At 38.9% G+C, this 14,959-nt stretch overlaps 1 protein-coding gene across 1 annotated transcript in view; it reads right to left on the reverse strand.

The window, feature by feature from the left end:
• CHST11 (carbohydrate sulfotransferase 11) overlaps window positions 1–14,959 on the reverse strand; it is a 175,771-nt gene that overhangs the window by 85,656 nt on the left and 75,156 nt on the right. The window contains exon 2 of the mRNA XM_081331142.1: window positions 6,072–6,157. Within this exon, the coding sequence (XP_081187268.1) occupies window positions 6,072–6,157 (86 nt within the window). The remainder of the gene's footprint in view (window positions 1–6,071; window positions 6,158–14,959) is intronic.

Consider the following 14,959-nt stretch of genomic DNA (forward strand, 5'->3'; position numbering starts at 1 on the left):
GGGTCTTAGCAGGTACGAAAATCTAGAAAAAAGCTCCTAAGGTATCCTTTCATCAGAACCTGCGTACTTCTTAATGAGAAAATTGCCTTCTCGAGTTTTCCTGCCTCTGTGCAATTCTAAAATACCTGTTCCAAGCTGTGCAACTGAAAGCGGTGAGAGATATTCAAGATGACTATTACTGACGCTCACCTCACTTCACCTCTCCCGCCCGGTGTTCTCTTGCTATTTTCTCTCCTCTGAAAGAAACGGTGAATGTCAACAGTGCACTGTTGAAATATTGCTACACCATGTGCCCTCTCTCTATTTATGTATACAAAGGCTGTCCAAAAAGGTAGCTTGAATGCCGTCTATCCACTTCTTGCCCTTCCTCTCTCCCCACCTTTCCCCTTCCTTCAATCCAGTATGAACAGAAATGCCAGTGTACTGATGTCAATTCTCTATGTGTGAAAAAGTCGCATTCAGTCATGTTGATGAGAAATTCTGGCCTTATTTAAACATTGATTCTACTTAGCTCTCCCCGGTTGGAAGACACTGAAGGAATTCTAATGGTGAATATTTGGAGAAAACATAATTAGAAAGGAATGAAAGAGAATAGTATTTTAGAAACAGAACTCACTGCTTACCCACAAAAAGGCAGGATACTGTTGCATTCATTGGTTCTACTGGAATTCAGATCTATTGAACGGTCTCTCTGGCTTGTTATCCTATTTTATAACTTTTAGCAATGGGAACTGGAAAATAGCAAGCACATACTCTATACTTCCCAATATACCCAGAAATGGTAAGTCATAGAGGTTAGAGTATATTTCCCTAGCCAGCTATTCCCTAAAAACAGGTAATGGTTTATTATCACCATGAAAGTTCTGGGAGAAGTTAGCTGTCTGTCCAGAGAGAGGTATTATTAATATGCTGGTGATATCCAGTTATATATCTCCAGCCCAGGTCCATAGGGTAATGCAGTAGAAGGCGTGATCTGGTATCTGGAGGCTTTCAGGGGTTGAATGGGGGAAAACAGGCTGTGACTAAGCCCAAACAAGATGGAATGGCTGTTGATTCACAGACTGACTGATTCCAGGAATGCTGCATCTTTATTTATTAATGGGGTTGCACTTCTCCAGCAAGCAATCAATCACAATTTGGAGGTCCTCCCAAAAACACACCTCCTTACTTGAAAAGCAGCTGGAAACTGGCTTTTGAACAGCTGACATTAGTGTGCCAGTTGTGGGCTCATCTGGAACAGGATGCATGAAGATGGCCACTTTTGCCCTTGTCATCTCTAGTTTGGGTTACTATAACTCAGTTTAGGTGGAGCTGTCCATGGAGACCAGCGGGTCCAGAAAACTGAGGTATGCATGCTCAATAGTCAGTAGAATGTTGCCATATTATACTACTGCTGCAGGAACTGCCTGGTTATTGTTACCAATAGTAGCATTCCAAGTGCAATTCAGAACACTCGTTATTATTTTTATAGATATGAGTAATACACAACTTAGAGACTGGATATCTTAGAGAATACCCTCTCCTACCCAAGCAACTAGGGATTGGTTACTTAGAGCTTCCTGCTCCCAAGAAGAATGGTAGGAGGAGACCCTACAGTGCGTATTTTTTTTTTTATTGAAAAGTTTTAAAATACAATTTTCCTTTGAAAAACCCCCCTTCCCCCTCCCTCCTCCCCTCCCTACCTCCCCCCTATCTCCCCCCCTCCCCCTCTCCCTCCCCCTCCTCCCTCCCCTGCCTCCCACCCCTCTACTTCCCCTCCTCCCCCCCTCCCCCCCCCGACTTCCCAGAGCAAAATACAAGGTATATATCTAAAAAGCAATCATAAACAATCATATACTAACAATTATAAACTCTAAAATCCATCACTCTCTAGCTTATATAGAGTAAACCAATCCTTAACAATACTAAATATGTATAAAGAACTAAAATAAAAGAAAACTAGCATCATTCCCATCTATGTTCTTCCACAATTCACTATTACCTAGACATATTCTCACTTACACATCACAAGCACCTATCCCTATTAACCTCTCTAGCCAAAATAGGCTATAATAGATAGTTCTTACACAAATTAACCCGCATTAACCCACAAAATTTTCTTCCTCTTCCTCTGTAGTAAATTGTCCATTAATTCCAAATTGAACATTCTGTTACCATAGATATCATCCCAAAACTCTTAAAAACACAGCTACCACTTGACTATAAGTATATTGTGGAAGTTCCATAGATTTCTACTGGTCTTATTTTTTAATCTTTTTTGAGCGTTTTAAGGCAGCACGCGTCACCCTCTGTTCTCTAGGATCATCCAAAAGAGTTGCAGCTTGATCTCCTCCTGTACCCTTCTCGTCTATCTGTCCATCTTCATCCTCTTGATGTTCTCCTTCTCCAGATCCCTCTGCAGCTTCCAGAAGTGTTGATGGGGTTGCTTTTAAAACATTGTTGTAAAAATCATGCGCTTGCTTCACAGTACCCAAACAGTACCTTTTGCCATCATACATGAAGCTCAACCCAGCTGGGATCTCCCATCTGAACCTTATATCTCTTTGCTTGAGCTCTTGCACAAGAAATATAAAGTCCTTCCTTCTCTTTAAAATCTTTGGAGGAATTTCTTTTAGAACCAAAACTTCTTGACCAGCAATCACAACTTTAGTATCATAGGCAGCTTGTATAACTTCATCTCTAATTTCCCTTTTTACAAAATAAACCACCACATCTCTAGGCAACTTTCTCTGCTTAGCAATCCAGGAATTCACACGAAACACTTTGTCCATGCCTTGTTTTATTTCAGATGCTGGATGGTTCAATACCCCCTCAAAAGCCTCAGAAACCAGCTGCTTTAAATCTTCCTTAATATTCTCTTTTAGGCCTCTAATTCTAACAGCAAACTGCATCTGGTAAAATTGAGCCAAACTCTGTTCGCTATCCATTTTGTCTTTTAAATCTTCAATTTCCAATACTTTTGCTTCTAATATAACATTCTTTTGAGTCAAGTCTTCCACTTGATCATCCAGCACCTCCACACATTTAGCTACTTTATGCACTGAGGACAAAATGTCTACCTTCATCTCTCTAAGTTTCTGCTCCATCCTTTCTTCCATTCTCTGCTCCAATTTCTCCAATTTCTCCTCCATCTGTGCAAATTTAACACCCATTGACTCCAAAATTAACTGGGTATGTTTTTCAAGATCCTTCGATGTCAATACATCAGGAGAATGCAACGCCTGCAGTAATGATTGTTGTTGCACCGGAGAATTTCCAGCACTCCGAAAAGTTCTAGGGGGAGGTTTAGCCGCCATCTTTTACTTACAATTGTGACGCACTTTCACTTTAAGTTTTAAGCATAGTCCATCAAGCTTGAGAGTAAAATAAAATAATCCTCTTCATCTCTTCACCTTTTCCTCTTGTACCGCTCTGCCTGCTCCTTTAAATCATAGTCCTTTCTTCAGGCAGGGATGGTTCGCAGACGCCTGGCTCTGCTCCAGGAAGTTCGGAGCAGAGACGACGGCCAGCTGGGAGCAACCCAGGCTTCGGGGGAGTTCGATCCTTCAGCCGCCCAAGCTCAAAGCTCAGGCGGCCTCGGAGAACTCTACCCCTACCTGGGGCCTCACCCCCTCCTCTTCTCCCGAGGAGGGGGCTTCAATTTCGCCCGAACAGCTGATCGGCGCTGTTTCGGGCGAAAAAACAAACAGCTGAGCCGCGGGCAGCCAGGGGAGGCTGTCTTCGGCGCCGCGCCGCCAGCGGAAGCTCTACAGTGCGTATTTTTTGTAGCAGCTTCTATCCTTCAGCTTGCTACCTGAAATAAGGATTTTCTTCATTCTCAGGCTCTTGCAGAAACAGGTGAAAACATGGTTCTTCCAGAAGTCCTGTGCATATTAATTACAAATTGTTGGTAAATCGGCAAATCTTAAATTATATTTAGCTATTATCTTTGATATTTAAATTATTAATTAGAATATATATTTTGTTATTTAAATTATTTTAAAAAACTGATCTTGTATTGTATTTTATATTGTAAATTCAGTAAGCCAGAGTCCATCTGATTTTAGTAAGTAGATAATTCATATAAATATATTCATAAATATAGATGCTACTATTTCCTCTTTGGCAGATTTACTCTCTTTCTGTTGAAAGTTTTATTTATATCTTCCAGTTAGGACTTGCCCTAATTTACACAATTTCAAGTAAAACTATGACTCATTTAATGACATTATATTAGTATGCTTGACATTTGACACTCCCACATTATGACAATTATGCATCTCTCAACTTCCAGCAGTTCTGTTAAAAATGAAAGAGAGCCCAATTTATAGTCAAGTTAAGATTTCAATCATTTAGTGACTTATTAAATCTAGCAAGGAGATTTATTATGGGACACTTCCCTTAATATCTGACCAATTTTCACAAAATGCTGTTCATTGTTATAAATATACTGTAAAATCAGCAGGTCTTAATGCTAATAAATATGGTTAGAGTGCCTGAAATCTATTGCTAAGATTAAACCATACTGTAACAGTCTGTGAGAATGAGGAGGAAGAGGAAGAATCACAGACTAAGCAATGATGAGGTAAAAGGCACCTAAGCCCTCAGAAAGAATGTAGGGCTGGCAAATACAGGTGGTCCTCAACTTACAACAGCTCATTTAGTGACCCTTTGAAGTTACAATGGGACTGAAAAAGTGACTTATGACCATTTTTCACACTTATGACCCTTGCAGCATCTTCATGGTCACGTGATTTACATTCACATGCTTGACAACTGGTTCATATTTATGTCAGTTGCAGAATCCCAAGGTCACATGATCTCCTTTTGTGACCTCCTGAAAAGCAGTCAATGGGGAAGCCAGATTCACTTAATAATCAGGTTATTAACTTAACAACTGCAGTGATTCATTTAACAAATATGGCAAGAAAAGTCGTAAAATGGGGCAAAAAGTCACTTAACAAATTTCTTAGTAACATAAATTCTGGGCCTGGTTGTGGTCGTAAGTCGAGGACTACCCGTATCTCAGAAGGAATCGTTCCTAGTTTCTTGGACTGTAAACGCCCTGGGGAAGAAATGTATCTTCAGACTTGCAAGATTGATGTCAGCCCCTCGAGAAAGTCCAGACAAGAAGCATGAGTGGTAAAACTACCCTTATTGTAAGATCACAGTAACGGAATCTTGCTATTAGCCACGGGTATTATTCATTAAGTAAAGGGGCAATATGTACTTAATTCCTAAGAATAATTTTTGGCATGTAAACTTTATTGGCAAACTAGTTTGTAGATGACTAATCTTGATTAGTATGGTAAAGAAGAGGTAGGTTTCTCAAATCATCTACTTCCTATAATGCTTGCAATCCCTAAAAGTACTTTGGTCTTCCAGGACACAACAGAAAAGAGGCATTGTATTCTACTTCTCTGATATATGAAATAACCGAATACATATGTGAATAAGAACATACAGGAATCTTGTTTAATTACACTACATGTTTTAACCAGCTGATTGGTACAGAATATCTGCCAAATCTAACTACTCTTTTGTTTATAGTTACAAGAAATGTCACTACCTTTTAATATCTTTATTTTTACAATTCCCTCCTTTTCTCTCCCACAAATAACAGGGAGAAGTACAATATACACTATGTTTTCAATATTCATTTCTCAAGATGATATTCCAGGCATCCAATGAAGTGCATTGTGATCCACAAAAGCTTTAAAACAAAAGATAATGTGTTAGCCATTAAAGTGCACAAATACTGTTTCTTTATGTACAAGAGGTTAATACATTTCCCCCCTCTGGAGCAGGTTTCAGTTAGCACCAGGATGAGTTTTTTCACTCTCTCCCTCTATATCTTCATTTCCACCATCAGCAGTTCCTCCCATACAGTTAAGAAAACAAAGATGCTATAAGTCTGTAGGTGTTGTCACTACTTTACTGCTCTGTCCACAGAAGATAAAGACTCACAGGCACTCTCAGATAAGCAAAGGTAGGGCATCCTTTTTTGGCGTCTTAGGCACTTCACTATATAATAGAAGATTCTTTATAAAAAGGTAAGAACAGAGTCTCCAGGATGACTGGAGGGAACTCACCTGGGTTGGGTTGTAGAGTTCTTGTAATGGGCTCCTTGATCCTTTTCGGCAGCAGATGTCCATCCCAAAGCTATTCCTACGTATTACTGATAGAAAATAAACTGAAATTAGTGGATAAAATGCTAACATAGTTTCAAAGCATACATAGAAGAATTAAGTACAGGTAGCCCTCGATTTACAACAGTTCATTTACTGTACGTTCAAAGTTACAATGGCACTGAAAAAAGTGACATGACCATTTTTCACACTTGCAACCTTTGCAGCATCCCCGTGGGAATGTGCTCAAAATTCGGACGCTTGGCAATTGACTCATATTTATGATGGTTATAATGTCCCGAGGTCATGTGATCACCTTTTGCAGCCTTCTGACAAACAAAGTCAATGGGAAGCCAGATTCACTTAACAATCGTGTTACTAGCTTAACAACTGCAGTGATTCACTTAATAACACTAGCAAGAAAGGTTATAAAATTGGGCAAAAATCACTTAACAACTGTTTCGCTTAGCAACAGAAACTTTGGGCTCAATTGTGGTCATAAGTTGAGGACCATCTGTATTTTAAAAACTGAGATACTGACACACATACACACTCACACCCAGATATATTACACATAACAAAATCCAGATGTAAGTGTAAGAGGAAATATGACATTACGTGCATTTCAGCCATCCCAAAACATTCATCATTGCAATAATTTTATCCAGAACATTAAAATATTATATTTCCATGTAAAGATGAAACAAATTGCAAAACAAATTACCTCACTCTAGGTCTAAGCATTTGGAGGAGGAAGTTTTGCATTGTATTTTCATATTGTTTTCATTTTGCAATAACATTATCAAAGATCTAACATTTTTTTAAAAAAAGAAACAGAGGAGAAGTTTACCAGATTTAATTTAGTTAAAGGCCATGGTAGAAAACTTGGTGTCCTGCACAAATGAAAAATTGTGGCTGGAGATAAAGAGATCCATTTATGTGACAGGAGACCCAACAAAAAGCATGCTCCATCTCTAGTAGTGATTTTAGCCACCAGCAAACTTCCATCCTCAAGGCCATACTGTCTTTAGGAATACTGTACTATTATATTGAGACAGAAAGCAAAGGTCAGTCACTATGTAGGTGCCTCTGTGCACCATACAGTGGCTTACCATTAACTTTGTGATATATGCCTGAAAACAGAATCTAAGGAAATAAATAAATTGAGGTAAGTTTATTCTTTTATCTAATTAAAATCTGTATAAAAACTGCAGAGACTCTGCAGAGGTAAGGTGGCTTTCAAACATTTAAAAAATAAATCTTAATTTCAACGGCAATATTTTAAAAAAACATTTTTGTGTAACAACATGTGACTTTTCCTTCTTAGCAGAGAAGTATACCACAGCTTGGTAGGTTCTTGAGTGGCTTCAATAAACAAGTAATTCTGCATGCTTATTTAATTATCAAATTTGTTCCTGCATGCTCTCAATAAAATCCAAACACTTAATCAATCCTATATGTTTTAATTTTCCTTCATAGTTCAGGTAAATGGATATTATCATGTGCTATAATTTAAATTAAATGTTTAATCAAATAGTTAATTGGAGCAATTACTTAAAATTGGAACACATGCAAGCTAATAATCACTAATCTCTAGCAGGCACAAATATGCCAACTTGGAATAAAAATATTCTTCTCTGGAGAACCATTTGAAGCTTCTAGCTTCAGTCAGTATAAGGTACCACCTACCCAAGGATTGTTCATGTCAGTTTGGACTGAATGAAATTGCTTCCCTCAGATTTCTGCCTCTCCCAAAATTTATCCTGGAACGGACATTTTGATGTTATCAAACTATGGGCTTTTCTACTGTGAGCAAAGATAGTTACTACAAAGATATTTACATATCACAGGAAGATGGAAACTTGGATACTGAGAAATGTGTCTCTTAGCAACAGTAGTGTAAGACTCTGGGTGATTTATAATTGTTATATGGCACAATATCAGTAAAACTATTGACTATTTTTTTATCAGTGGACTTCTAATAATGGTTTACTTCCACTTCCTAAAAACCTTCTCCTCCTTTTTGTCTACTTAAAAATGAATTATTTAAACATTGCTACTAATAATTGGCAGGCTTCTATTGGAAAATATTCCTCATACCTTGTAACTTCTTTTGCAATGTTTTCAGGGAAATAATCCTCAATTTTAAATGCCATACTACATATTCCAAGTAGACTTCACCTCCAAATGTTGCTGCTCCTTGAAGGTAAGAGTGAAACTGAAAAGGTTTTTTTTTAAATAGGCAATTCTGCCTACTCTAGAAGTTTGAAGCTGCGTGGGCATGAATGAGTAAATTTGTGAATGAAATTACATATACAGTAAATATCACACTATTTATAGAAAGATAATTGGATTCCCGTAAGAAATATAGTAGATATGTACATGGCTACGAAGAAAATATGTGGAAAACTTGAACTTAGCTCTGGGAAAAAAGAAAGCGTGAAAAAAGAAATTCAAAAGTGCCTCACACTGAATCTCCTTGGTATAAGAAGATGGGAAGGAGAAACCCTATCAACCTATATCAATAAACTAAGCTATATTATTTTTTGTGATCTTTTGTTTCCTGACTTGCTCTACCTTGAAGAGCTATCATATAGCTACATTTGAGTTCTAGCACTCTGAGAAGTTCCCTGTTGGCACCAACAAGAACATCATTGCTACTTGCTTTAAGCAAGGAACCCACCCTGTCCCTTCTCATTTTGTTCCTAACCTTCTCTCACACCAGCAACCCCCCTTATTTCTTATCTGCACACTGAGCAGTGGTGGCACAATGGTTAGAATGCAATAAAGGTAAAGGTAAAGGTTCCCCCGCACATTTCTGCCAACTGCCAGGAGTTTGATCCTGACCGGCTCAAGGTTGACTCAGCCTTCCATCCTTCCAAAGTCGGTAAAATGAGGACCCAGATTGTTGGGGACAATATGCTGCCTCAGATGTTGACTTTGTAAACAGCTTAGAGAGAGCTGTAAAGCACTATGAAGCTGTATATAAGTCCAAGTGCTAGAGCTACTGCTACTGCTAACCACCTGAAAAGATCAAAACTCTTTCAAAATTCTCAAAACTCAAGGGACATTTGTGGCCTTGCGTGACATGGTGTCCTCCAAGCATTTTGTACCGCTGCTCTCATATTAACCAGCAAATACTGCTGAAAAATATAGCACAAGGTCAACCCAGCTTTCCACCTTGTGAAGTCAAGTGAGCAAATAGGAACATTTATGCATGGAGTTTGTCAAAAAGTCTTTGGCAGATCAGATGAAAGCAGAATGGCATGAAAATATCTGTTAGTTAAAGGGCAGAACAGAATTTTCTACCAAAGCTAGAAATAATAGACTGACCTTTAAAATGTATCATACTTGTATTATTTTTGTGTTTTCACTGAAATATTAATGCTCCTATCTTGAGAATTCAGTATAAATAGCCAGACCACTATTATGGGGTTTTTTTTCTAATAATCTTACTGTATTTGCATTGTTGATATTGTCATAATTGCAATTTACATCATTAAAAGATACTGATATTGAGAAGTTGCTTTGTGAACTGTATATCATTTTACGTTTCTAAGATATTTTAATAGTTAACTTTTCACTTTATTACTATAAATATTGTAATATATTCCACACAAGAATGACAGCTGTCAAAGGCCGCTCCACGTGGCCGCACTGACAGCTGTCAAAGGAAAGCCGTGCACGCGCGGTAACAACCGCAAGCTGTCAAAGGGCCGCACCACGTGGCCGCACTGACAGCTGTCAAAAGCCACGCATGCGCAGTAGCAGCCGCGAGCTGTCAAAACAGCAGCAGCCGTGAGCTGTCAAAGTGGCAGCAGCCGCGAGCTGTCAAAGTTGCGCACGCGCAGACACCTCAGCCACTGACAGCCGCTAGCTGTCAAAATGCCGGCCAGGCTTACCCGAGGTCCCAGCTGAAATGGCAGCCAGCTGACAGGATTCCCCAGCCCAGAGGCGCATGCGCTATCACTGGGGAAATGTCAAAAGCTGCCAGCTGATTATTGGGCACGACCCCTCGGCGGGAAAACACCCGTCCCTGATTTGTTAACCCGTTTGACAGTTGCCTATATAAAGGCTGTTTGTACCGTTTTGCCCTGCCCGGGCTGAGTCAATAAAACTTTGAGCTGAAGCCGTGGTCTCACTCGTCATTGCCTGAGTTAACCCAAATATCATTTACATCAATTGAAGTAATCCTTACATTGACCTCATTAGAATCTTAGAATCAGAATAGAGCTGGATGGGACCTTAGAGGTCTTCTAGTCCACCCTGCTGAAGCAGGAGTCCCTATATCATTTCAGACAATTGGATGTCCAGTTTCTTCTTAAAAACCTCCAGTGATAATGCACATTTCTGCAAGTTGCCTCAATTCTGGTTGGTTTTAGGCTGATGAACAAATAAAAATGATATAAATGTACAGAAAGGGACAAATAGGTACAAATGAATTATGCAAATTCATGTACAGAGTTTTTGATGGAATCAATTTGTTTAGCATTGGGGGGGATATATTTGGATATAAATTTGATTCACTTCATCTACTGTGAATGGTGGCTTATTAAATCAAGATTTCATTACTGCAGTTTTGTGACTGATTGCAGTGAAGGTAACTTTTCCTGGTAGTGATGGTCAAAAAGATTGGTCAGGATAATAGTTAGTCTTTTAAAAGAGCTGGAAACACCTTGACAGACTTTACTTTCCATTGTGTTTGCTTGTGAAAAGTTTTGTCCCAATAGGTTTTTAACAGTTTCTGAAACAATATCCTGCAGGCATGGGTGATAGTGCAGATATTAAGCAGTAGTCTCTCTTGAAAGCACATTCAACCCTATCTTTTTTCCCCACCTTTTATTCGGAATAAAAGTACTTGCCAGTTAAAGGTGATATCCCTAGTTTTGGTGAAGGCTGAAGGAATTGATGCCAGGCAATGGAAGACTTTTTCAGTTCTTATTTCCATTGCCACCAATTTCTTAGAAGCAGATAGCTGAATCTCCAAAACTTGATTACAACAATTTTCCCTGAACTACTTCCCTACAAGTTTTATTGCATGACAATGTCCATTCACTCTAGTCCAGAGATGTCAAACACAAGGCCCGGGGGCCGGATCCGGCCCGCGAAGTGGTTCCATGCGGCCCGCGAAGCCATCCTGGAAACAGTGAGGGAACGGCCCCCACTGCCTTGGCCCTGGCCCAGAGACCCTCCTCCTGCCAGAGACCCTCAGATCTGTCCCACTCCTGCCCAGGCCCCCATAGGCACTCTTGATGCGAACGATGTAAAACTGGCCACGCCCACCCAGCAGGCCATATGCACTCTAGCCATGCCCACCCAATAGGCCACGCCCACCCTGGTTATACCCACCCGGCCCCCTGAGAGCAACCACAATGCTGATGCGGCCCTCAATGAAATTGAGTTTGACAGCCCTGCTCTAGTCAATATGTGGACTAATGTGTTGGAGTGGATCAATGTATTTAAGTGGATCACCATTTTGGAGTACAAGTAATTTGTCTTTGAATTAACATGAGCTGTGAATCCACCCATTATGGTTTAGTGGTATGTGGATTAAAAACTGATTTAAATGTATGTGGATGCAAGCAATGTGTGAAAATCTAATTTTGCAGTAACACAGTAACTGTAAGATAGAATTCATATTGTACCAAGGATTCTACACTAGAATCCAAATGGCTTATTTTCTGGAGTACAATGCACCTTGATGCTGGCTTGGCCTCTGCAGTACTATAACATCACAATGACAGATGGCTGGGGAATGCTATTGCAACTATAATTTTGACTAGGATCAGAGGACACAGGAGACCAATATTGTTTCACCTGCTGACTCTCATTTGAATGATTTATCCTTCAAACACAAATTTAGTTTCTTGGGCTGCCCCCTCCCTTAACTTCATACTTCCTTCTCATGTTCAACAAAATATTATTTTCCCATACGATTCATTTAGCCCTACAATTCTGTGGCTAGAAAAAATTTGAGATCTGTTAACTTAAGTCCTAGACTTCCGTTTCTGTTTATTCTGTGTCTGGAGTATTCATGTTGGGAATGTATTAGAATTAAAACAGTCTTCCTGTTGATTTTGAAAGATCAAAATCTTAATTAAATAAAAGTAAAATATAAAATGTACTTCTTAAAATGTAAAACATACTTCATTTAGTGAAAATGTTCACTAAAATCATTTTAGGTGCCTTGAAGAATATATGTGTATATTTGCCCATTTAAACAGTATGCATCTTGTTCCGAATGGACACATGAACACAGGAATTCTGTTTGTATACTTGGCAAATACTTGAGTGAACTGACAGAGATGGTTACACAGGTGCTCTTCCAAACTCTTTAAGATTTTGATCATGAGTGCTTTCTGGGTGAGATTGGATTCCCTTTTGTGGAGCAACTCTGCCATCAGGGTACCTTTCTAGTGCTGATGATGGACAGCCACATAGTAAAAGTAGAAAAAAGAGTTTTTTATCAACCTTGATTGACAGAGCAATTCCATACTTATTTGCAGAAGCAAGAACTGTTTTCAGTGACTCATCTGTTGGCAATCGTAGGGCTGACTATCCCAATGTGCTCTTCATTGTATGGCCTGCCAATACTCTCTAGAAATTACAGCTCATCCGGAATGTAGTATCATGAGTGCTTCAGAAGGCTTCCTTGGGTTCCACACTATTTTAATTGTGAAACTATTTTCCTGGCTGTTGACTGACTTTGCAGCCCAGTTCAAGGTACTCATAGAAGAATATAAAGCTCTACAAGTCTAAGGACCAAGGTACTTACTGAATTGCATGCTCCCCACATCAGATATTGGGAAATCAGTGGGGTACATTTTGCGGTCCTATTATGGGTATACAGTGTTTTATATTAATGAATTCTTGGCAAGATTCATATCACAGATTAAATGGTCATTGGAATTAAAGTTTAAAAAGGGTCTTAATATTTGTTTACCTTCCCAAGGCTTTAAAATGCCAGCATTGTAGCCTTTGTGTGTTTTGATCATTATTTCATTTTTAAGTGGACATTGTGTTGTTATTGTATTTTACATACCACATAGCACCATTAAGGGAGCAGATAACATATACATTCTTTAAAGAAATGAATAACCTATGTACCGATGTAACTTAGAATGAAATTGTACTGAAAAAAGAGACAGGATTAATTGGATCATTAAACAACCCGACATAACTAAAATCATCAACCAAACGCATCCAAAAGGCAGCTCATGTGCCAAGATTATGGGCGATGTTTACAGTAGTATAGGACATAGTCCTTTCTTTTGCTGTGAATCAGTTTGACCCTCCTGTGACCTTATTCCCTTGTCACTTCAGGACATTGACTCCTGAATGGCTAGAACGAGTCACCGTAAGAAATGCAGGCTCTTTGACAGCACAATTATAAACCACTGAGGTCAGTAAGGTGAATGATAAACAGAAAAGCAGGTTGGATTTTCTGAATGATGTGTTGGTTTCAGAAACAGCACACACTGTGCTACAGCTGCCCAATGATTTTGAGCGCGCGCGCACACACACACACATACACACAGGCAGACTGATCAAATTACTTAATTACTTCCAATATTATAGAACAATTATAGCTAAGTTGAGCTGTGGGGTCCTTTGTGCTCTCTGATCTTGGATGCTTTCATGTAGAAGTTTCATTATCAAACTAGGTAACTTCAGCAGTGCTAATACAGAGTAGGGTTTGCTCTAATTTTATATACATATGTATAAAAATGAGAACAAACCCCCCATTCCCTATTAGCACTGCTGATGTCACCTAGTAACATCATGTATATAAAAAGTATATAAAGTGCATATGTACCGTATTTTCCGGCGTATAAGACGACTGGGCGTATAAGACGACCCCCGACTTTTGAGAAGATTTTCATGGGTTTAAAAAGTCGTCTTATACGCCGGAAAATACGGTATATAAATGAGAGCAAATCCCCTCTCCCTATAAGCACCGATGATGTTACCTAATTCAGTAAAGAACTGAAACATCAGCAAACATCTGCATGAAAACAACCAAGTTCTGAGAGCAACAAGGACCCCACAGTATAATTAAATATTCAGCCTCACCCTGATTGACTGACTTGATTTTTATTGCTGTCCATCTCAAAGACAATAATAAATAGGAAATCAAAAAATACATATACAACAAATTAAAACATGCAGCAGCCAGGAAAAAATAACAAACAGACATTCCCACAATCAGGAAGCGAGCTCTGTCACACACCCAGATCCCTAGGCTCAGGCTCAGAGCCAGATCATTATGGCTGTACAAAAGGCCAGCAGATTTGTTAGAGATCTCAGATTTTGAAAATAAATGAAATAAAATATTGTGTCTGTGCTAATCAATTCTAGTGTAGTTTATTATATTAAAGGTCTAATGCAGGGGGAGCAACAGCAATACACAAAACAGAAGTCTGTTTTCATACAAAAAAGAAAAGTTAAATTCTGATATTCTATAATAGGGGGAAAAATGTAACAAGCTTGACACTGCACAGCCATGGAGAAGACACAGCATTTGATATTTTTTCTCTTCTTTACTAAATGCCACATCCTGAAGGACTAAATATGAGCTAATTGTTAGCTCAGGTTTGAATGACATGCTAAGATATATTGCTTAAGACTAATCAACTATCAAGTGTGGTTAATAGCTTCTCATTTAAACCTGAAGTAACCATGTTTCTAAGTTCAGACAGCCAAGCTGTAACCCTGCATATTATGTAACTATAGTGACAGTATCAGGGCTCACATATAATAATAAGCCATAAAGTGTCTTAATTGGTTTATGTGCATTATTAAGTGAGAACCAAGATACGGCTTGTTCAACATACCATTTTTTAAAAAAATTA

Source organism: Vipera berus (genome assembly GCF_964194415.1).
Source record: "Vipera berus genome assembly, chromosome: 6".
Taxonomy (NCBI): Eukaryota; Metazoa; Chordata; class Lepidosauria; order Squamata; family Viperidae; genus Vipera; species Vipera berus.